At 34.7% G+C, this 25,534-nt stretch overlaps 1 protein-coding gene and 1 pseudogene across 1 annotated transcript; both read left to right on the top strand.

Moving 5' to 3' along the window:
- Window positions 1-2,135: 2,135 nt before the first annotated feature.
- On the top strand, window positions 2,136-2,297 carry LOC114082656 (U2 spliceosomal RNA; annotated as a pseudogene).
- Window positions 2,298-15,167: 12,870 nt separating this feature from the next.
- LOC139706144 (olfactory receptor 5V1) lies at window positions 15,168-16,112 on the top strand. The gene has a single exon (XM_071613843.1). The coding sequence runs from the start codon at window positions 15,168-15,170 to the stop codon at window positions 16,110-16,112; it is 945 nt and encodes a 314-aa protein (XP_071469944.1).
- The last annotated feature ends 9,422 nt before the right edge of the window (window positions 16,113-25,534 follow it).

Below are 25,534 nucleotides of genomic sequence, written 5' to 3'. Positions count from 1 at the left end.
AGCCACCAAAAATATACACTGGAGAAAAGGCAGGCTTTCTAACAAGTGGTCCTGGAGAAACTGGTTATCCATAGTAGAAGAATGAGTCCTATATCTCACCCTGTATAAAAGTTAACTCAAGATGGATCAAAGACTTAGAAACTATGCAACTTTGGACAGGGTCAGCACTCTATAGGCACAGGCCTACAGTTAAGAAAATAATGTCAAGAGTTAATCAATGGAATGACATCAAATTAACAAGTTTCTGAATAGCAAAAAAGAAAAAAATCTTTACTAAGTACTGTTCCAATGCAAATTAATATCCTTCATATAAACAAAACACTTACCACAAAAACCTCCAAGTAAGCTAATCAATAAATTGACAAAGGAACTACACAGACACTTCTTAAAAGAGGAAATACAAATGGTCAACAAATATATGAAGAATTTTCAACATCTTTAGCAATCACAGAAGTGTAAATCAAAACTACACTGTGATTTTATCTCACCCCAATAGAATGGCAGCCATCAAGAATACAAATGATAATAAATGCTGGAAAGGATGTGGAGAAAAAGATACCCTTACACATTGTTAGTAGAGTTGTAAATTAGTGCAATCACTTTGGAAATCAGTATGGTGACTCCTTGGAAGGGGAAACACGGTATCCAGTTATACCTCTCCTCAGTATTTATTCTAAAGAATTAAAGTCAGCATCTGAACACAATTCTCAATAGCTAGGCATGCTTGTGTGTTTTATTCAGTCCTAAAGAACAATGAAATTATGTCATTTGCAGGAAAATGAATGGAATTTGAGAGCATTGTATTAAGCAAAGTAATCCATACCCAGAAAGTCATGGATTATATGCTTCCTTTCTCTCATAAGTGAAAGCCAGAGAGAAAAAAGAAAAAAGGAAAAAAAAAACAAGGGACAAGGGAAGAGCTCATAAAAATAGAAATGACACAATTAGAGTAAAAGAAAAGGAGCAAGGGGAGCAAAGGGAAAGGAGAGGCACTGGGAAATGGAATTCACAAGATTATTTTGTTCTACTATGTGCACATTTGAATATATAACAACAAATCTCACTATTGTATATATTTATATCAATAAAATAATATGTGTAAATTGATAAAAAGGGTATATGATTCCAGTCTCACATCTCATACAAAAATAAATTCTGGAATATTGTATGGCTCAATGTGTGAAAGCATTATAAAGGTCTTTTAAAAGTGACACAGGGAAATATCCTCATCATATTCATTTATGAGAATACTTCTTACTGAGGCCACAGAAAATACTGATAGCCACTTTCCATTTTGAATTTCTCTTCACCAAGAGTTGTCACTAAGAAAGTGAAGAAATAAGCCAAATGGTGGGAGAAAGTATTTGCAGCATATATTATCAACAAAGAATAATGAAAATAAAGTCTAAAGAAATCCACATTACTCATCTCTAGAAGATCTGGAATCATAAATTCTGACAAAATTCAAGTGTTGACAAAGAGGTGGAGCACCAGCTAGCCTTACATAGTGCTATGGAAATTTAAATGTAGCAAAGCAGCTTGGAAAACAGTTCTTACTGAACAGAGGCCTTTATTGTAAACTATTCTCTAAACACTCAGTTTGTACTATGAGCACAACATATATTGTAGAACATATAATATATATTACCTCTTTTTTGTTCATTACTATGACTTCCCTGAATTATAGATTTTCAGATTAAATATTTTTAAAGACCTTGTATTTAATTGTTGTGTAACAAATTCTCCCCAAGTTTTACAGTTTAAAATAATAAATGTTTATTATCTCAAAATATCTAGGGATCAGAAATCTGAGTGCAACTTAGCTGTAAGCTTCTGACTCAGAGTTTTCTCACAAGCCTCAAAGGTTTTGGCTATGTCTACATCATGTCAAAACTCAGTGGTGGAATACATTGGTGTCACTGGGCCTCAGACTCTCTGATTGTTGATCAGAGACTCAGTTCCTTGTCATTTGTACCTCTCCAGAGGAAGGCACATGACATAACAGCTGAGTTCCTTCAGAATGATTGAGCAGGAAAATGTGCCCAAGATTGAAGCCATAGTCTTTGTAACTAACCTTTGAAATGACATTTCACTACTTCTGTCATATTCTATTTGCTAGAAGTTAAATAATAATAGTATCTTCTTGGCCTTTTGGCTAAGATCAAGTGTAGCAATTATTCTTATAAATTTAAAATATGATATGATAGTAATTGGAGTTTTAGAGCAGTAGGTGCTTGCTTTGTCCACTCCATGCATAGACCTGATATTGCAGTACCTCCAGGAATGGTGCAACACACCCCACAAAAGAAGTTAACTTATAAATCCAGTCCATACTCAAAGTTTAGACATTATAAAAATTGATGAATTCTAGGAGGTGGGGATCATTGGGGAACAACTTAAAGTCTGTCTACCATACTACTTTTATGAGGAAAAGAAATAGTATTGAGCTGAATTTATTTTTTTAAGAATAAATTCATTTGATCAAATTATGATATATATATCTATATATCTATCACAGTGAAATCCACTATTCTGAATAATTAATGTGTACCTATATAAAATAATAAAAAAAACTTCTGTAAAGGAGTCAGTCTTAGTTACATTTATTTGCCATTTATAATAATTTATCATACATTTACTTAGTTTTTCCTAAACATATCAATTTATAAAAGGATATTTGATATTACTGATGTAGTATCAGAAGTAATTTATATGATGAATTATAATAGGAAAATTTTCTAGTTCACTAAAAATCAATTACATGGAAAATCAATTTTTCTCTCATATCCATAGTTTTCAAATGTATGTAAACAAATCTATGCATAGATCCCTAAATTTGTAAACTATTTTTTTTTTGTATCTGGCTATTTAATTTGTATAAAATTACACAGTGTTTCATAAGTTCTTTTCCTAGACAAGTTGCTCTCTGGCTTTGTATTTTGTCATCTCATAACTGTTCAAAATTCTGTGACTTCTCTTGTTTTGGATCCTCTATTGCCCACCCAGTGATAAGATTAGGCTTTGCCCAAGGAGGAGTGTTATTTTAATATCATTAGCATATGGTGATACCACATGCCAAGAAGGACAAAATGGGGATTATAAACCTGGAAAGGAGGATCAAATGTGTTTATGTTGAGAGGCTTAGGGGAGATTTTGTACTGCTAATTCTCAACCTAGGGTAAGAATAAAGTTGAGGTTTCTGAAATTTATTCTTAGCCTTAGATAAAAGATTACTACTACTTTCGGTCAGTTTGCATTAAGAGGATCTTAAGGGCAATTTTTGGAAAAATGTTGTATTGGGGCAGCATTCTTGGCAGAAGTGGAACAAGGAAGGGAGGACAGTGAAGAAGAAATGATGTTGAGCAAGAATGGAGACTAACTTTGGTCTCACCCTATGGGAGTCCTGGAGCATACTGTATCTCAGAATTCGTTTCACCTTGAGGTACAGGACGAAGCCTTTGTCACCCTCTCAGTCAGTCAGTCAGTCATTGGTCTCTCATTGATTGCCCTGGAGAAAGGGATAAGCTCATTTTTTGAAAGTCCAGAGGAGGAGCAGCTATGATCAACATTTAAAAAAAAAAAATCTATCAGCATACTAGTAGACTGCAAGGAAGAAGTCATAATTGATTTAATTGTCATAAAAAATAAAGAATTGATAAAAATCATCACTTTTAGTATGACAAAAATTTTAGTAGAATAGAAATAAAAGGAAATTTAACTATGATATTAAGTGTTTTATACCAAAAAAAACTGAGCAACCATATGTAATGAGAAACCACAGAGACATGCCTTTGGGCCAGTGAGAGTGAGAGGGTAAGAATGTCCACCACCATTGTTCCCACTTCATGTACTTTGCAAGTATTAATCTGTTCTATAAGAAAGAACACAGAAATATGCAATGTATGAATTCAAAAGAAATAGATAAAATTCCTTTGTACATGCCATGAGGCTTTATATAGAAAAAACATATAGAATTGGCAATAAACTATTCAAGTAAAAGGTGTTCGCCAAAGTTGCTAGATAGTGATATAATAAATAAGATAGAATTTATAATAGCAACAAAAGTTATATAGTATTCAGAATAAATTTAACAAAGATACATAGACCACTATTGTGAAATATTAAGTATTTTAAAGGCATAAAGGAAGATTTGAATAAATTAAGAGTTATGCCACAATTTTGGTCAGAAAGACATTTAAATGTGTCAAATTCTCTTCCAAATAATTTATAAATTCCATGAAATAAGCTTTTAAAAATTTTATAAAAGCAATAGTTTTCATAATTTTCAACATTAATTCTGAAAAAAATTTAAAATAATAAAATTTTTGATTATGATATTAACATTTTTAAAGCTATTAATATAAAGTCATGTTCAAGAAAAATAGATTTTAGAAAAGTGTAGAAATCATTGTTTAATAAGAAGGATATTACAATGAATGGTCAATGTTTAGGAGTAGCTAGGAGCAACCAGATCACTAAATACAGAAAAATAAAATTAGATTCTTGAGGGTTACGAATTAATCTTCATTCACTTAAAATAAACTCTAAATGGATGAAGAAAAAAAATCTTCAAATTTAAAACTATAAAGTTAAAATAAGACCATAAAAGTATATATTTTAAATCTATTGTTAGGGATAATCTTTTAAACAAACTTTGAAGTATCACTCATAACCTGAGAAATTATGGATCTTATTATGACAAAATTAAGATTTTCTTTTTTATGAAAGACATTCTAGATGATGTACAGAGGACTGTACTCCTGCAAAAGAACAAGAAAAAACAAGGAATCCAAATAACTACAAAAAAAAATCTTTTCTTCCTGCTCTTCCTCCCTGCTTTGTTCTTAGTTGTTCTCATTATATCAAAGAAGACATTTGGTATTTGTTTTTTAGGGATTGGCTAGCTTCACTAAGCATAATCTGCTCTAGTGCCATCCATTTCCCTGCAAATTCCATGATTTTGTCATTTTTTAGTGCTGTATAATACTCCATTGTGTATAAATGCCACATTTTTTTATCCATTCATCTATTGAAGGGCATCTGGGTTGGTTCCACAGTCTAGCTATTGTGAATTGTGCTGCTATGAACATCGATGTAGCAGTATCCCTGTAGTACGCTCTTTTAAGGTCTTCAGGGAATAGTCCGAGAAGGGCAATAGGTGGGTCAAATGGTGGTTCCATTCCCAGCTTTCCCAGGAATCTCCATACTGCTTTCCAAATTGGCCGCACCAGTTTGCAGTCCCACCAGCAATGTACAAGAGTACCCTTTTCCCCACATCTTCTCCAACACTTGTTGTTGTTTGACTTCATAATGGCTGCCAATCTTACTGGAGTGAAATGGTATCTTAGGGTGGTTTTGATTTGCATTTCTCTGACTGCTAGTGATGGTGAGCATTTTTTCATGTACTTGTTGATTGATTGTATGTCCTCCTCTGAGAAGTGTCTGTTCAGGTCTTTGGCCCATTTGTTGATTGGGTTATTTGTTTTCTTATTGTTTAATTTTTTTGAGTTCTTTGTATACTCTGGATATTAGGGCTCTATCTGAAGTGTGAGGAGTAAAAATTTGTTCCCATGATGTAGGCTCCCTATTTACCTCTCTTATTGTTACTCTTGCTGAGAAAAAACTTTTCAGTTTAAGTAAGTCCCATTTGTTGATTCTTGTTATTAACTTTTGTGCTATGGGTGTCCTATTAAGGAATTTGGAGCCTGACCCCACAATATGTAGATCGGAGCCAACTTTTTCTTCTATCAGACGCAGAGTCTCTGATTTGATATCTAGCTCCTTGATCCACTTTGAGTTAACTTTTGTGCATGGCGAGAGGAGGGGATTCAGTTTTATTTTGTTGCATATGGATTTCCAGTTTTCCCAACACCATTTGTTGAAGATGCTATCCTTCCTCCATTGCATGCTTTTAGCTTCTTTATCAAATATAAGATAGTTGTAGCTTTGTGGATTAGTCTCTGTGTCCTCTATTCTGTACCATTGGTCCACCCGCCTGTTTTGGTACCAGTACCATGCTGTTTTTGTTACTATTGCTCTGTAATATAGTTTTAAATTCAGTTAAACAGATGCATGAGGTGGGAGGGAAAGGGAGAGAAAAGGGAAATTGCATGGTAATGGAGGGAGACCCGCATGGTTATACAAAATTACATATAAGAGGTTGTGAGGGGAATGGGAAAGTAAACAAGGAGAGAAATGAATTACAGTAGATGGGGTAGAGAGAGAAGATGGGAGGGGAGGGGAGGGGAGATAGTAGAGGATAGGAAAGGTAACAGAATACAACAGTTACTAATAGCGCATTATGTAAAAATGTGGATGTGTAACCGACGTGATTCTGCAATCTGTATTTGGGGTAAAATTGGGAGTTCAAAACCCACTTGAATCAAATGTATGAAATATGATATGTCAAGAGCTTTGTAATGTTTTGAACAACCAATAAAAAAAAGAAAAAATAAATAAAAAATAAAAATTAAAAAAAAAATCTTCTGGATATATTCAAAATCTCTGGTAATCTGAACAAAGCAATAATGAGTCACTACTTCATATTCATTAGATTGACAAAAATTACAAAATTAGATAATGCCAAGTAACTTTAGTAAACTTGTACATTACTGGGGATGGTACAGATACAATTGAAGAAGATGATTAAATTTTGAAGATTAAATTTATATAATTCATCATTTGCTGGAAGCCAAATTTGATTTTTCCCGACATTGAATCTGCTTTTGAAAAAGTGTCCTCTGATTCTGAGGCACTTCCAGGCTGGAAGATAGTTACAAAAATCCTAATATTATCTTTATCTTCCATGTCATCTTTGGAGAAAAAGAGGACAATAAAATACCATATCCCAGGCTGGGGTTGTGGCTCAGAGGAAAAGTGCTCACCCAGCATGATTGAGGAACTAGTTTGGATCCTCAGCCCACATAAAAATTTAAAGGTATTGTATCCACCTACAACTAAAGAATAAATGTTTTTAAAAAATACCATATCCCTGAAGTGCTCTTCTCTGGTTTCAAGAACCTAGCCATATTAAGAAAGCCATAAGAATGAGCCTAGGCCACAATTTCTGGATAAATATTATCCTGAAGGACACTGGCTTTCCCTCAAGTATGCTAGAAATTAGGGCCAGTTGTGCTATCTGTAGAAAGCTACATTCTTGCATATATTCCAAGTTCCTTGGGATGCTGGTCATAAAACTGGACAAAGCAATCAAAGCTGATTATATTACTGCTTCTGTAACCTAATAATTTAACCCATAACCTCCCTCCCCACCCCTGTGATAACTGGTGTGGAAAGGCATTATGGAGAGGAAAGCGCTTGTCCAGGTGGCCATCGGACATTGAGAGGGATTGGGACACTATTTTCAGGTGAAACACTGTGTGAAATGGAGTTGCACCTGTCCAGCCTTTCATCTCTGGAGTTTTTGGAAAAGCTCCTGTCTAGCCCTTCACCACTAAATCTTCCTGGTGAGTATTTTTTGATAAATCTTATGTCACACATCCCATTTCCTGATGTCTTCTTTGGTCTCTTGGTAAGCTATTTCACTGCCCTAGCACAACTGAGCTGTAGATGGTATAGCTTCCCAAGGTAATAAACTTTCCCCAGTATATGCACTCAGATATAACAGAATTATATTCTAAAGCCATCAAGGTGGCATTAGAAGTTAAATTGTTCTGAAATGGCTTAAAATCATAGCAAGAAGATGGAGAGGGGAATTGATAGTGATGATGGAAGGATAAATGGCCAACAAACATTAGGCTTCAGAATAACTTTTAGTTACATTTTTTGCACCCCTTATCAATAAATTGAAATCTTGCATGATGTTAAAAATATCATACCTCCATTTCAAGTGAGATCTCAAGAGATAGACATACTAAGAATTTTATCCAAAGGAAAGGTATTAGTTCACCAACCTACATGTAACTCATAAAGAGGTGGATATTTAGGAGTCCAATTTGGTGGCTGAAATACATCTCTCTATGTCTCTCTCTCTGTCTCTCTGTGTCTCTGTCTCTCTGTCTCTCTCTCTCTCTCTCTCTCTCTCTCTCTATATATATATATATATATATATATATATATATATATATATATATATAAAATCAAATATACTAGTGTGCTATGTAATCTCTTCCCACTTCCAGAAGGAAATGAAAGTGATTCCAAAATAAAAAAGGCATGGGGATATAATTTAAGGTGGAATAAAAACCCAAATAACAGAGAGCTTGGCATCTACCCCTGGAAATTGAGGGTTCAAAGGTGAGTGCATTATGTGAGTGCAAAGTACCAAGAAGCCAGAGAACTGCCTTTGCTCTGATGATGGAGAAAGGATGCAGGTTGCTTATCATTGGGCAGATATGGCCCAAAGAGGTGTGATCCACCTGGAATAGTTTTGATTTCACAGACTTCCTGAAACAGACATATTTTAGTGAGGCTGAGTGTGTGAGCTATGTGGATTTGAGCTTAGGAAGGGACTGCTCTGACAGTGTGCTGCAAATGTGCCTTTCCTCTTGCTCTGCCCAAGATGTCAATCAATCTGCTGACCACATGACATCACAAAGCAAGACTCCATCTTTGAAACCTTATTCCCTGCCTTATTTGGTGAAGAACATTCCATCGAACCTCCCTTGTGTGTGTCTCCCCCATAAAATAAAAAGATTCCAGGGGCACACTCCTTTTCCAGCGCTTCCCAGCTGACCCTTGGTGTCACTGAGCACTCCCGCCCTAGACCTTAGAAACTCAGGTTCATGTGCTGCATGGTTTATTCACCAACTTCTTAGTTATTGATATAGCCAGCTCCTTTGAACCCAGCTCATCCCACCAGCCTGGCCAGCTGGTGACAAACTATAATGGCAGCAAAGTGGCTGGAGATAAAACAAATTCTCAGGACTGAGCAGGAGTCAGAGTTATCAGTTTCAGGACCTCTGTGCTCAGAGTTCCCAGAAGTGTGTCTTCTGGGTCTTTGAAAGATTCCCACAAGATATGGAGATCTTTCACATATATATGGCCTTGTTGTTGCTCAGCTCTAGTCCCACCCACTGGCCATGCAGGGATTGAGAAGATTCTCTGTACTCAGATGGAAGTCAGCTGACAGACACTCTGCAGAGACAGGTATTATGTGCCACTCCTTGTGTTCATAAAAGCAGTTCCACATTAGGCTCTAGGTTGCTGAATGGTAATCTTTGCTATGTAATTTTGATCATAGGTAAGTAGTTTTTAATTTCTTAGTTATAGTTCATTGCTTTCAGAAATAATGTTTTGCCTTGCTTTTTGGATGAGATACTAAGTGTGTGTGTGGAGGGGAGATGGAAGTGTAATGATACAAGGGCTTCCCAGGGAGGGAAAATTCAAACTTTCTGTACCATGCTTTGAATGACAGAAGTAGATTGAGAGTGTGCGAACCAGGGAGCTTCCTTCCTTTAGGGCAATTTCTGTATCTCAGAGTGGACATGTGCTAACTTACTGATTCTTTACTGGATAAAGAACAGTATTTTATATATATATATAAAAGAGATAAAATGCCACTGGATTTCAGAAAATAGTGTTAGGAAAACAGTGTGTGGTTTTCTCACAAGAAAAAAATTTTCATAGGGATCTAATATCATTGCATGCTTGCTATGCCTATTTTACATGCTTACTATGTGATTTCAGATGTAAGTAAGGGATTGGACAATATACTTTTAGGAAATCCTTGCAATTTAAAGATTCTACATTTCTTAGTTTCCTTTATTATTATTATTATTTTTAATGAAGGGCACTGAGCTTTGATAGAGTGACTCATGCCTGTGATCCCAGGTACTTGGGAGGCTAAAGCAGGAGGATCACAATTTCAATGTCAGTCTTAGCAACTTAGCGAGATCTTCAGCAACTTATTAGCCCCTGTCTCATTGTAAAAAAAGGAGTAGGGATATAGCTCAGTGGTAAAGTGCCCCTGGGTAAACATACTGCAAACAGTCAATAATTAAAATAAAAAAACATATTCACTGAGTCTCTTAGAAGTGAAAACATCAAGACTGAGACACTTCATGAATTTTCTGGGAATCTTTTCCTGTGGGTCCTGAGTAGCCATCCTTGAGATCTTACTATGATGTAAACCCCTGAAAATATCCGCCCCCCATCATCCATTTGGCCTCAAATCCTAAAGAAATCCTAAATGATTTGTGGCAAAATAAGTAATATGTTACAAAAATCAATATGTTTTGTTTAAGTGCCATAGTTGAGATCTAAACAAAAGCCTCAGAATTCCCCAAGGGAGAAACATCATTTTCAACTGATGAGAAAGGTAAATTTTAAGGTGAACTTTGAAAAAATACATGAAGATTGGAAGATAGAAATGGGGGCAGAAAGAAAAACTTGAAGGTTGAATATAAAATTAAAAGGAATATTCTGAAAAAAATGTATTTTGTCTCAAGGCAAATAACCTTAGAGAATTAACATATTAGTTGTTTTAATTATTCCATCTGGTCACTTTACAACATGACAGCTCCCTAGTAGATTAGGACACAGAAAAATGTGTTTTGAACTGAGAAGGAATTATCTCAGGGCACAGTAGGTTTTGGAAGTATCCTAAATGGTAAAACAAAAGAATCAGGATATCCCTGGGAGAAAACAGTTCTTTCTCCGAATATGTAATACATGCAAAGAGGAAGGCAAAGCAGCTGGATCAGTGTTTCCTCTGTCTCTCACCTGACAGCTCATAATGACTGTGTTGGTGACAGAGGATTGTCATCAGCATGATGTCTTCTTATGAGTAATGAAGTAAGAAAATTGGGTTGTTTTTTTTTTTTTTGTATTTTTATATTTTGCACCATTGTTCATATACTAACTGTTATTTTGATGCTTCTTTGGATTTCTTCATAGTATTATTTTACTTATCCATCTTCTTTTCTGGCATATCCACATAGCAAATTAATTCTACAGAACTTAAGAATGTTCAATTTTGTGTTCCCTTATTTCTTACTCTATTCACTCCCATCTATGTGATAGATTTAAACACCTTTTAATTACAGATGTGTTACAAATGGCTGTCTCTAGTATATACCTCTCTCCTGAGGTCCAAATTGCAACCGCTTTTTGAGACATTTTATTAGACATCTCAAAGATGCCTCCAGTTCACTGAGACCACCAATGAACCTCTGATCCACCTCTAGATCTCAGCTGTTTTCTGCTTTCCTTATTTCAGTGACTCCACTAAGCATTTACTCATTCAAACTAGGACTCAGATAAGCACAGTGCACCCATTAAAGTTAAAATCTCTTTATTTAGTTTTGTTCTTGTAGTATGAGCATAATATTTCTACTTCATATTTGCTGTGTGTGTGTGTGTGTGTGTGTGTGTGTGTGTGTGTGAGAGAGAGAGAGAGAGAGAGAGAGAGAGAATTGGAAGAAATAAGATTTTTTTTCATAACAAGCATTTAATATATGTCAGTAATAATGATTATCCTTAATTCATCTCTCTTTCTCATTTCATACCAGAACTTTAAAGATTGTATCTCTTAACATCTCCTAATACCTCTGATTATTTCCAACCCAGGTCTCACTACTCTGGTGTGAAGTTCCATGACCTTTTGTCTGAATGAAATAGAGAACTAAATGAGCTTGTCTTGCTCATTCTTGCTTCCTTCTATTTTATTGCCCACACATTTTCCAGAAAGACCATTTTTAGAACATGGACATCTTACATTCTTGAAATATATTCCAATTGCTCTTAGAGTCTAATAAAATATTTTACACTCTTGAAATAGATTCCAGTTGCTCTAGATGATTCTAACCTTATCAGAGCAGCCTCCTGCCCTTGCGCCTTTTCTTCCAGGCTTCTTGGATTTCCTTTAGGTCTCACATTACTCCAACCTCAGGACCTGTGCATATGTTCTTAATTGTGTATGGAAAGTTTTCTACATTCACCTTGCCTTAACTACTTAACTCCTGTTAATTATTGAGATTGCAAGACACATTTTCTCTTGAAAATTTTTGGTAACTAGGTTCCATACTATTCTATCCCTTCTGTTTTCTACTTTTAAATAATTATTATAGTTTTTATTAGATATTTTTAAAATTATACATAATAGTCAATGTGCATATTCCTGGAGATAAAGGTAAATTGTGTTTTTCTTATTTTTTCTTTAGTATACTTTGTCTTTAGCCATATAATTTGTAAATTATATGGCTAAAATTTAAAACGTATAAATTATATATACATCACATAATTTATATGTAATTTATACATTAATACTTATTATTTTATCTTTGGAGCATACTGCCATATAATTGTTGAATAAAATGAGCAGAAAGGGTTTCCCAGGAGTAGGAAGAAATGTTAAAAAAAGTGAAAAGGGGAGGAAGATATTAGGAAAAGAAAAGGAGATAGATTAGGGAACAGGAATTTTGGATTGAGAGAAAATTATACTAGAAAATTTATTTGGTTCTAGTAACAATGTGAGATACTATATTATGAAAATTTAAACCTTCATCTTATTTGTCATCTACTTCCACTGAAAATGTCCACAGTAGTTCAAAAGCAATGAGGACATCAATTAAAACAAAAGTACAAATGTACTACATTCCAAACTTGAAATTAAATGTATATTTTTTTCTGTAGGCCAGGATAATCAATAAAGCAAATATTTTAATAAATATACAATATGTACTTTTATTTATAAACCTGGTATTTTATTTATGTTTTTGGTTTCTGTAATTTGTATGAAAGCTCAAACTACAAAATTAACTTTTTCCCTTGAGTTTGAAATTGAATATTTTTTGTGTCTATTTTACTGAGTATCAAACCCAGGGTTTTGCACATGCTAGGCAAGTGCTCTACCACTGAGCTATATTCCCAGCCAATAACTTGAACATTTTTAAAAAATTATTTTTCAATTATTATACATATTGATAGAATGCAGTGTGGCAATTAGATACATTTACATAATAATTATCCCCACAATTTTACCAAACATTTTTATAACTGACTTAAGCTAAACTGTGGAATAGCATCCTTAGTAACAAAAACACAAACATTTAATGTTCATTTGGGCAGGATGGTGAACAACTGCACTGGATCTTTTTTATTTAAACAAACACATTAAAGTGAAAGACCAGATATTTGGTAACAATTAGATTTAACCATCAAGATGCTGTGGCATAAATTATTAACATCTGGGAGCACAAGTCATAAAAGTTTGTGACTACATAGTTAAAATAATTTAATTGTATGAACTTAAGTTTCATTAAAACCAGAAAAGTATTTTTAAAGAGGATTCTGTTGTCATTAAAGGGAATCAAATTTTCTACCACTCAATGTATGTATATTGAGATAAAAATGTATTTTCACCTAGCTAGCTGCGTAAACTCTGCCATATATTTTCTTGCTGAAACTCTGTTTTCATCTGGAAAATGTCAATGATGATATTACTTATCTCACTGGATATGTGTAGAGTAAATGAGATGACATGTAGAAAGTGCTTAGAGATTACTGGTAACCTTCTCCACTCAGCACTTAAAATGATTTGTCTAAACAGCAACAGAATCTTGACTAAACCTAATGGCTCTTGAATTTTCCAGACCGATGACCTGCACCAATGATCTCTTTGAAAATTTGTAGAAATACAAGTAACCTGACCCCAAATTCAGAGAATCTAATTAAGCATGCTTATTATTGAAATTTATTATAACAGAAATAAGCAAATAAAAAATACAAATGTTCACCACTAATAACAGTGGCTTTTCTTAAACTACTTCTAACATTGAGCAATCTTGTTGATTAGAATCTGAGATGTAGGTAACAAACAGGTAAAAATGATCCATAGTTGCATGTTAACTTTTACTTTTAGACTACTGAAGATTTTCTGTTACACCTAATGTCAGACCAACTTTCCTAACTTATTTCAAAGTCAGGATGCTGTCACTCTAAAGATCATTAATCCCTTATCATTTATGTAAATTCTACAGAATAAAGATAAATTATTTACAACTCAAAGGTCATGTTTCATAGGGTTTATTGCCCTGAAAATCTACTACAATGCAGTGCTTAAGGAAAAAACAGGTTAAAATACATACTTTTCTGATCCTCATTTTGAATATTTACATATGGAAAACTGATCTGAAACACAGACACAAAACATTTCTGTGTACATTAAGTATTATATTTATTAAAAATTTCTTTTTGGGCTGGGGTAGTAGCTCAGTGGTAGAGCATTTGCCTAGCATGTGTAAGACGCTGGGTTCAATCCCTGGCACCACATAAAACTAAATAAACAAAATAAAGGTATCATGTCCATCTACAACTAAAAATATATTTTAAAAATTATTTTCTATATTTTCAACATATTCTAAAACAAGCACATAAATTTGAATCAGAAAAAAAAAACAAGTTTTGTTCTGCATTTAAGGATGGAAAGGAGGAGCAGAGACAGCTTTGCAGAAGGTAATGAAGGCCAGAGAGGTTCTTCTGTAACTATTTCTGCTACACATGTCTACACATCACCAAGAAAATGTAAGTAGGGTTGACAGAGGTATTATTAACAGAGAATCTTAGGATGTACATTGCCCTTTTGTGATTTGCTTTTTTTAAAGAGAGAGAGAGAGAGAGAGAGAGAGAGAGAGAGAGAGAGAGAGAGAGAGAGAGAGAGAATTTTTTAATATTTATTTTTTAGTTTTTGGCAGACACAACATCTTTGTATGTGGTGCTGAGGATCGAACCCAGGCTGCACGCATGTCAGGTGAGCACGCTACCGCTTGAGCCATATCCCCATCCCGATTTGCTTTTTTTTTTTTTTTTAGGTGTTGATGGACCTTTATTTTATTTATTTATATGTGATGCTGAGAATCAAACCCAGTACCTGACACGTGCTAGGTAAGTGCTCTACCAATGAGTTACAACACCAGCCCTTGTGATTTACTTTTAGTTAAAAACGTTCAGTGCTGTTACACCTAAAATCTTATACAGGGAGATGATTTTCAAGTGAAACACTGAAAGTTTTTACCTATGTGTTGAGTGGCTGGTATGAGTCATAGTATATGAGTGTTGCTCCTGTGGTTTACTACCAGATATAGATAGTAATATTTTATCTGTACCATTTTGCTTTCCTGTTTTTCAGGCCATTGCTACTGTAGCATATGATTATTGTAATCTATGCTTCTCTTTGCCCAACTCCTCAGAGGAAACCAGACAACATTATGGAAGGAAAGAATCAAACAGCTATATCTGAATTCATCATCTTGGGATTCTCTGACCTGAATGAATTGCAGTTTTTACTATTTACCATCTTTTTTCTGACCTATATATGTACTTTGGGAGGAAATATATTCATCATCTTGGTGACAATGGCTGATCCACACCTACATACACCCATGTACTATTTCTTAAGGAACCTGGCCTTTCTTGATGTCTGCTATACCACCACCAATGTCCCACAGATGATGGTACATCTTGTATCAGAGAAGAAGAGCATTTCCTTTGGGGGATGTGTAGCTCAACTTTTTGCATTCATTTTCTTTGTAGGATCAGAGTGTCTCCTCCTGGCAGCAATGGCATATGATCGCTACATTGCCATCTGCAAACCCTTAAGGTATTCAGTTATTATGAACAAGGCCCTGTATAGCCAGTTAGCAGCCTCATGTTGGATTGGTAGTTTCCTCAATTCAGTGGTGCATACAGTACTGACATTCCGTCTGCCATTCTGCAACAATCAGATTAATTACTTCTTTTGTGACATACCCCCTTTGCTGATCTTGTCTTGTGGGGACACTTCTGTCAATGAACTGGTGTTGCTATCCATTGGAGTCTTCATTGGTTGGACTCCTTTACTGTGCATTGTCCTTTCCTACCTTTACATAATCTCCACCATCTTGAGGATCCACTCTTCAGAGGGGAGACGCAAAGCCTTTTCTACATGTGCGTCCCACCTGGTCATTGTCCTTCTCTATTATGGTAGTGCCATTTTCACATATGTGCGGCCCATTTCATCTTACTCATTGGAGAAAGACAGACTGATTTCAGTATTGTATAGTGTTGTTACTCCCATGCTGAACCCTATAATTTACACATTGAGGAACAAGGACATCAAAGAGGCTGTGAAGACAATAGGGAGAAGGTGGCAGCCATCAAGTCTTGATATGTAATGTTAAGGATAAGATTAAGGATAATCATTATTTTGATATGTAATCTCAACATAATAATCATATATTAGAATTTAAGTTTTTCACCAATCAGCTGTTTCTCCTGACACTCAAAAACTGCCTGAAATTCTGGGACAGAGATGAAAGAATTGGCACACTCCACCTCAAACATACATGATCTTGAGCTTGCTTTCTTTTTCCCCTTCGTTTTGGCACTAGAGATTGAACTCCTCAGTCCTTTAATTTTTTTTTTTTTTTTATTTTGAGATAGGGTCTCACTAAGTTGCTAAGGGCCTCACTCAGTTGTTAAGGTTGGCTTCAAACTTGCTATCCTCCTGCCTCAGGCTCCCTAATTGTTGGGATTGAAGTTGTAGGCCATTCTACCTGGCATTCTTGAACTTTTGCTAGTTCAACATGAGAGACATCAATCTATTCTTTTTAGATGTTTTCTTCTTATCTATGTTTTCCATTCTTTATCCTCTTTCCAAAGATGGTGGCTCTCTTCCATGTAACATTTGTTTGATGAACTTCATCATTTGGTACTTTATTTCCTATATGTGGAAGAATGTGAAAGAAGCTTCTCTTACCATATTTCTCTTTTCTTACTACTTAACTGATGTTTTTGTCCTTTTTTGGGTTCTTTTTAATAAAACATCATCACCAATATATAAGTTCACATTATTCTCATTTTGACAAAGAAATACAATTATGATGAAATGGTGTCTTATCTCCAGATCTGTTGGTAATGAATTTTAATTTTGTCACCTGCTGCATGGGCTAAAGCCAATTTATCTTCATATTAGAAAGAAGATACAGTTTCTTAATCCCAGTTTATATTTCTTACTCTATTCAAAAGGTGAAATATCCCGAGAAGAGTTTTCTAGGAATAAGTCCACATGACAGATTACTTAACATAATCTTAACATAACATTAGGAATATTTTTATAAAAATTTAGAAAATATAATCAGATAAAAAATATAGAAAATTTATGTTTTATAGGAAGGAATAAAAATTTTAGTAAGATGGCAATTAAAGTTAGAAAACAAATAGAAATTACATGTTTAAAGTATTAAATTACTGCTTTTATTTTTTATACTGTTTAAAAACACTTCTCGTTTGCACACTATTCCTTTAACTATGATTATTTGGTAATTGTTGTATTAAGTATTCTGTGTATTACCTATCTTATATCCTATGTCCTGTAGAAACCCTAAGTAATCCTTCCCTAGGTAGGGCTTGGTTCCTGGCTATACACCACCACTATGACCATTTCCTTAATTTCCAACTTATATCCTACAATCATTTAAACAAAAACTTCTCTATTATTTATAATTTTGTTCAAAACACACTTTCTCCCAATCACTCCATCTGGAAGTATTTTCTCTTCTTTTTTAAGTCACAGGATACTATGCAAGATGGTGGGGGTTGGAGTGGTAGCAAAATTTCCTGACTATGCCATTTAAATTGCATCTTTTTACCACCTAGTAATCATTGATAACCCCAATTATCACAACTTATTAATAACAATCATCAATTTATTATTATCTGATTTATGTATTCTATTCACCTTTGGATTGTTAGGGTCAAGAGTAATTCCTGGCTTATAGGAGCTTTTAAAGAAATTCTATTGATAAAGATTAAAGTACCAGGCTATCATGACATATACTATAGTATTTGTGCATGAAGTCTTTACTGTCTTACTGTAAACACACTTCTAAGGAGGCCACAGCTTATAAAAAGTATATATCTTGGTATTTCTCACAGTCCATAGTTTGATGGTTTATTCACTTTTGGGTAATATTATAGGATATTATGCTTTTTGGGTAGATGAATAAAGCAGTTAGTGATGGATATAATTTAGTTAGTTATTTTATTGGATTTTTTTTTCATTATTGAGCTGAGTTTTTTAGTATTTTGTTGAGGATTTTTTGCAACTACATTCATCATGGATATTGACTTACAACTTTCTTTTCTTGCAGTGTCCTGGTATGGCTCAAAGCCAGTATACCAAGTATCAGGATAACACAAGCTCTTTAAATGAGTTAGGAAATATTCATTTTTCTTAAATATTTTGGAGGTGTTTGAGGATTGTTGTTAGTATTTCCTTTTAAAAGAGTTTAATAGAACTCAGCAGTAAACTATCAGATCCTGGGCTTTTCTTTTATGGAATTCTTTTGATCATCTTATTTGTTATTGACCTGTTCCAATTTTCTATATCTTCATGATTCAGTATTTGTAGTTTGTATGATTTTTAAAAATTTATCTATTTTTTTGTTTTATAATTCCAGGTTTAAAATTATTCAGAATAATCTCTTATGGTCCTTTGTATTTATGTACTATCAATTGTAATATTGTCTTTTTCATTTTCATCCTTTTTCTTAGTCTATATAAGTGTTCATGGATTCTATTTTCTAAAATACCTCTTCTTAGGGGTTTTTCTGGTATTTTAAATTTTCTTGTCTTTATTTTACTTATGTTTGCTCTGGTCTTTATTATTTATTTCCTTCTGAGAACTTTGAACATCTTTGTTACTGTTCTGTAGTTCTCTGAGTGATAATATTGTTTATTCGGATCTGTCTTTGATACAAGTGTTCTCCGCTATGAATTTTCCTCTTAGAACTGCTTTTTCCCCTTTACCTCATAAATTTTGTTATGTTGTTCTTTGATTTTCATTCATCCTAATATTTAAAAAAATATTTTTAAAAAGTTTATTTGCCCATTGTTTTTAATGAGAAGCATGCTAATTATTTTCCATGTATTTGTGAATTTTCTGAAATTCCTCTGTTGTAAGTATGTAGTTTTATCCCTCAAGAAATATATTTTTTGTGATTTCAGTTTTCTTAAATTTGTTGACTTGTTCTTAGGCCTAACATATAATGTATCTTGGAGAATGTTCCTTGTACACTTGAAAAGGATGTGTATTGTGCTGATGTTGAATGGAATGTTCTTTATATTTTTGTTAGCTCCATTTTATCTAAAGTTTACTTTACGTCCTATGTTTCCTTATTCATTTTCTCTCTGTTGATCTGTTCTTACTAACATTTGCTACTGTTAATGTATTACAGCCTCTGTCTTCCTTTTAGTCTAATAATATTTGCTTTACATATGTGTAGGTGCTTTTATTTTGGGTGCATATAATTTTATAATTTTTAAATTATCTTGATGAATTGACCCTTTATCATTACTTTTTTTTTCTCATTTGGCAATTTTGACTTAAAGTCCATATGATCCAAGTAAAGCTACTCCTGCTCTCTTCTGATTCTTATTAGTATGAAATATCTTTTTTTTTTTTTTTGCATCCATGCATTTTCAGTCTATTTGTGCCCATACACATAAATTGAATCTCTTGTAGGCAGCATGTAGAAGGGTCTTATTTTTGTTGTTATCCATTCAACCACTCTTTATCTTTTAACTGGAAAATTTAACCTATTTATATTCAAGGTTATCATTTGATAAGTATGAACCTACTTTGGCATTTTTTAAATTATTTTTTCTGGTTGCTTGGCAGATACTTTGTTTGTTTATTTCCCTCTTGCCTTTTGCCTTTGTGTTTAAGTGAATCACTCTAGAAGTATATTTTGATTCCTTGCTTTTCATATTTTGTGTTTATATCACAGATCTGTACATTCTTGATATCATGAGTCTTAAAAGAAATCTTCTATAACATACTGTTTTAAGTTGATAGTGGCTTAAATTTGATTGCATAAAAAAAACTATGCTTAAGAAAATCCTTTTAAAAATAAACTGTAGTTTTATTCCACTATCTTAGAAAGTTAATGAAAAACACTACTTTTTTATACTTTTGCCTTTTAATGTTGATACTAAAAATATATGATTGAAACACCATGATGACATTATTAGGCTATTCTGAGTTTTTATTTATTTTTATACTTTCCTATATTTTCATATCATTCATTAATTAAAAACATAAAAACAATGGGCAAATAAAATTAATTAATTAATTCAACTAGCAGTACTACCTTTAGCATTTTTCATAAGGAAGGTCTGGTGGTAATGAACTCCACCCCCTTTTGTTTTTCTGAAGGACAGCTTTGAAGACACAGTAATCACAGTATTTTTTTTTCTGTTAGCACTTCAAATATGTTGTCACATTCTTTTTTTGACCTATAAAGCATTTATGAAAAATCCATGCTAGGATTACTTGAACTTTCTAACATGTCATTGGAGTCTCTACTCTTGCTTTCAGAATCCTCTCTTTATGATTGATTTTTGATAATTTGATTATTACATGTCTTGGTTAGTTTTGTGTGGATTGAATCTGATTGGAGAACTTTTATCTTTATGTTCCTGGATATTTATCTTTCTCCCCAAAATTGGAACATTACTATTATTTAATTTTCTTGAGGTTCATAGAGCTTTCTTAAAGAAATTATTTCAAATTATTTGTTAGGCTGTTCATATATGTCCATGTTTTAGGGTCAGCTACTGGAAGATTACTATAGGGTTGGGTTTTTTGTTTTTTTTTTTGGTGGCATTTTATCTCTTTGATGTGTGTGTGTGTGTGTGTGTGTGTGTGTGTGTGTGTGTTTCATGTTTCCTTACATTGATTTTTGCACATTTGAAGATTAAGTAACTCATTCTAGTTTTTGTAGGTTGGCTTTGGGACACCCTTTAGCAGTCAGCCTGTCCAGAGGTATTGACCCATCCTTCTGGTTTTGTCCCAAGGTTGGAACTGGTTCTGGAGTCCATGGGAAGGATGGCCTGGTGCCTGGGTTAGCAGGTACATGGATCCTCTGGGGTGAACCTGATGTATGAGTGTGTAGGGATGGTCCTGGAGCCTGGTTTCAGAGGACCCCAGACTGAAGCCTGGTATTGAGATGGGCATTAAGACTGAATCTTCAGAATATTGCCAAGCTGCTGGGATGGATCTGGTGCCTGAGTCCATTGAGCTGGGTCTGGATTCTGAGTTCATGGGGGCTGAATTGGCACAGGGGTAGACCTGGAGCTTGAGTCTACAGGGGTGGATGTGTTTCCTGGGACCATGGTGGCTGGACTGGAGACTGATCTGCTAAAACATACCTGGACTCTAATTCCTCTGGTGCCCATGACCATGGGACTAACCTGTACCTGTTGGAGCAGGTACAGAACTTAAGATCATCAGGGTTTGACCTGGTCTTGGGATCCTCACACTGCTGAGAATGTTATATGGTGCTAAGAAAAGGCTTGATCCCAAGGCCACTGAGGTTGACTGGTAATGGACAAGCATGGAGACTGAATTCACTGCACAATTCTGGAGGCCAGGATTTGGCCTGGCACTGGCCCTTCTCTGTGGCCTCCACAGGAGTCCACAGACACTGGTCTGGAATTTGTGGCCAGATGGACCTGCCTAGTCCAGAGCAAAGTCTGGTGCTCACTTTCTTCTCTTTCGCCATATATATGGTAACTCTGTCCAGGTCTCAGGGGTGTGGTCAGCCATGTGATGAAAATTTGTTTTTCCTACACTTTTAAAACTCATCTTTTCTTATTTCTGAACTAAACCCAAGTGCTCTATTCTCTCACCCACTTTCCTTTCATGGAGGTATTTTATATATGCAAAGCTGTTTAAATTGATATTTATATGAGCATTGGAAAGTCCTGTTCTGTCATCTTTCTGACATCTCTTGATGTCCTATTTTTCTGTAGCAAAAAAAAAAAAAACTAATTGTACTTTTTCTTTAACAATCACGCTCAGTCTATCATATCTCCTATTAATGATTTGGCGTCATTAACTACTGGGGATTTAATTAGTACACTGCTTCCCTTTTCACCCCACTTTTATAACTCTGCATCATTTCTCTTCTTTAAAAAAAATCAAGTTCATTGTGGTATCATTTGAATACCACAAAATTCAGCATTTTAAACACATATTAAGCTGGTATTGACAAATATTTATTGGGTATTACTGCTATCGTGTTACTGTACCTTTCTGTAACTCAAAATGCTTTTCTCATGCCTCTTTCAAATAACTTCCCTTGGCATCATTCCCAGCCACTGGCAACTGTTACCTTCCTGTCAGCAAGAATTATTTTTCCTACAATATTACATGAATGGAATCATGAAGTGTATTTGTTTCTGGATTCTTTCATTCAGTGTGACACTTTTGGAATTTATCCTAATTATGGAATATGTAAATAATTGTTGCATCTCCACTAGTGAGTACTATTTCATTGTATGGATACATTATCATTTGTTTATCCATTCATTAATCTGTGGACATTTAGATTGTTTGAATTTCAGCTATTCTAAATAAAATTGATATATTCTTGTGCAGAAATTATCTCTTTATTCCTCTATGGTAAATATACAAAATTATGTTTCTTGGTTCAAAGCTATTAGCAAACCAAATATGTTTTTGCTCTTGCTAATTTCATTTTAAACAATTGTTGTTTTATACAGAATTTAATTTAAGACAATAAGCCATACCCTACAGGGCAATTGGATATGATGCTGACTTCCAGTGCTAATCCTGATCCTAATTAAATGGAAGGGATAAGTGTAAAATTATAGGCATTAAAATTAAAACCCATAATTCACAATTCAAGACTAATGAAACTGGCCCACTGGATATTTAAGCCCCAAATCTGTAGCCCAAAGTCAAGGAAGTAAAAGGGATAAGGAAAAAGCATCCAATATTTTAACCCTGTTGTCTAAGATTTAGTCATGACCCAAGAAAATACAGCACTCCTCTTAGTGTCCTGTGACTCTTGTGAGTCACCTGATCTCCCAATCACAGGGATCCCCATGCTCCTAGAAAACAATAGAAAGAAAACCAGTACATATGCATTGGCTTGTTTTTTAAAATATGAATTTGATATACTCATTCATCCATGTATTTCTGATTAATTCAGTAATTCTACAGGTGGTCATTTTTATTAACATAATTAATTTATTTATTAGTTTGTGCCTTATGATTGTACCAGGCAGATGGTGGTTGCTTGCTTATACAAAGTGAAAAGGCATTCTGCCTGAGCACTTAAACTCAAAATCGAGTAGCTTATGACAAATGACTGCTTTACAAAATGGGGTAACTCAGGTTTAGACACAGCCTGAAAACTGCTGTTCAAAGAGTAACTCAGAGCAGGACATAGTCTGCTCTCCACACCTATACTGAAATTTTGAAATCTGTCTTGAGATGAAGAATGAGTAAAGCAGGATTGCCCCTTACACACAGATATGGCACACACTATACAAAAATAACTTTAAATAATATATAAGTTATTATTATTAGAGAGCTTAGCAACTTAGCAAAACAGTTTAGTTACTTCTACAATATTCTAAGACAACAATCATGATTAACAGCATTATATCCAGACTATCAGATATTTAAAGCTTTAGAGTAAAACGTATGATATCATTGCAAAACAATAGTTATTTTAACTAGAGGTGAAAAACAAACAACAACAACAACAACAAATCAAACAAATAAAGAAAAACAACAAAACAGACCCTAGGACAAATGAAAATTTGAATGAGCCAGGTGGGGTGGTTCATGCCTATAATCCCATTGTCTCAGGATTCCAAGTTGAAAGTTAGCTCAGTAACTTAGTGAGACCCTAAGCAACTTAGACAAACCCTGTCTCAAAATAAAAATTAAAAAAATAAAAAGAGTTGGGGATATGGCTCAGTGGTTAAATACTCCTAGGTTTAAACCCTGGTACCAAAAAAAAAAAAAAAAATTAAATAAATCTAGTTGCTGTAGGATTTTTTAAAACAACGAAAAATATAACCAAATCAGCAAAATGATAAAGCATAAAATATTTATTCTTTAAACCAGTTCTTTATAAACTTTACTAAGAGCAGATCAGCCCTTGTCACTATTAGATCCTGTAACAAGGATTTACATTCTTCACTTTTGCCTACAAATGTCCAATGGATGGCTGAAAGCAGGATTAAAAACCTGGCATTTCTTCCTCCATTTTACATCCATCCCCTTTGCCCCTGAGTCCTTTGCCCCTTGGATTTCAGGAAGACTGTCTGATCTGATCAACATCTTTTGATCCTGGGATTTATCTTCCAGGCACAGCAACTTTGCTATCAGGGATAAGACCCCACCTGACCAATCCTGAGTTAAGGATGGACAGGGAATACCTGATCAAGATCACCTGCTTTGGCAGTCATGGAATGCCTCCAGCTGTGCTGTAATCAAAAGTTCTCTAAGGATCTTTAAGATGGAATTAGTGCTTTTCATTTACACAACAAATCTCCCAGACAGACATTCTAGGTCTCTAAGTCAAGGGAGAAGAGATGTCTCCAAAGAAGAGTTTGAGGAGTTCCTGGAGAGAAGAGGAAACTCACCAGCAGGGTTCTTGGCATAAGTAATGGGAACAGAGTTGCAGCTCAAGCCAGTCAAAGGCATAGACAGAGGCTTATTTAGGGAAGCAGATAAAAATTCAAATAAGAATGGAAAAAAGTAAAGATAGATTCCTTTGGGGTAAAGCAAGGGAGAATATGGGCCATATCAAGAGTGAGAGATGCTGTTTGGGGGTTCTAGTGGGTGTGGGAAAATATGTAGGAATGATATCAATCTGCTGGTGATCTCAAGATGGGTTCTGGTGGTCTGGTCAATCTCTGGATCCTCAGGCTGACATAGTCTTTATAATCCAATCAATAGATAGCCCTGGAAATGGTAACAAAGAAAAACAGATTCCTGAAAGAAGATCCTACTGAAGCCAGAATTAGGCAGATAGGCAAGAGTCAGATCCAGAGAATGTAGGAAATAAAATGTTAATTCCTTCAGAGCCTTTCCTCCACTCTTATCAAGATAACCTGCTCCTGCTCAAACCTGTTGCTAAGGTAACCTGTCTCAATAATTGTCCCTCCCTATAGAGAATTGTTAATTATGCCCACTTCCTGGCCAGATCACTCCAACTTTGCCTCTCCAACCCAGCTGCTTCTCTCCTCTTGGCCATCCCACCTGAGCATCTCCTGTACTTAGTCACATACAGAGGAAGGAGAGAAATAAGGGAAAGAGAGCAGAAGAACAAAGGAAGCCTAGGACATATAAAAAGGCAAAAACAGCCTCACTCCTTGGGATACCAGGATACCAGTTATTGTCCCTCCTCCCTCCATAGGGAAGTCTATGTTACCCCTTTTAATAAATTCTACTTTATATGCTTGCCTCTGCGTGCTTCTCTAATGTCATACTTCAACTTATGAGGGAGCAGAACTGGTCATCAATAACTGGCAGTATCACTACCAAAGACTGGGTTGTGTTTTCAGCTCCTGTGTCTTCATATGAGAGGATTTCAATGTGCACACATGCTAAGTAAAAGTATAGCAGAATTTATTAGAAGAGAAAGAAGAAGGGGGAACACCCTCACGGGAAAGAGTGGATCCTCTCAGAAAGAAAATCAACAACTCACTTCTTTGCATCCCAGCTTTTACTTAAGTAGAAGAGAGATTGTTAGAAAGAGCATCCAAATAC

This window comes from Marmota flaviventris, chromosome 6, assembly GCF_047511675.1.
Source record: "Marmota flaviventris isolate mMarFla1 chromosome 6, mMarFla1.hap1, whole genome shotgun sequence".
Lineage (NCBI taxonomy): Eukaryota > Metazoa > Chordata > Mammalia > Rodentia > Sciuridae > Marmota > Marmota flaviventris.
The sequence above is the reverse complement of the archived record's forward strand: the minus strand, read 5'-3'. Positions and strand labels throughout refer to the sequence as shown.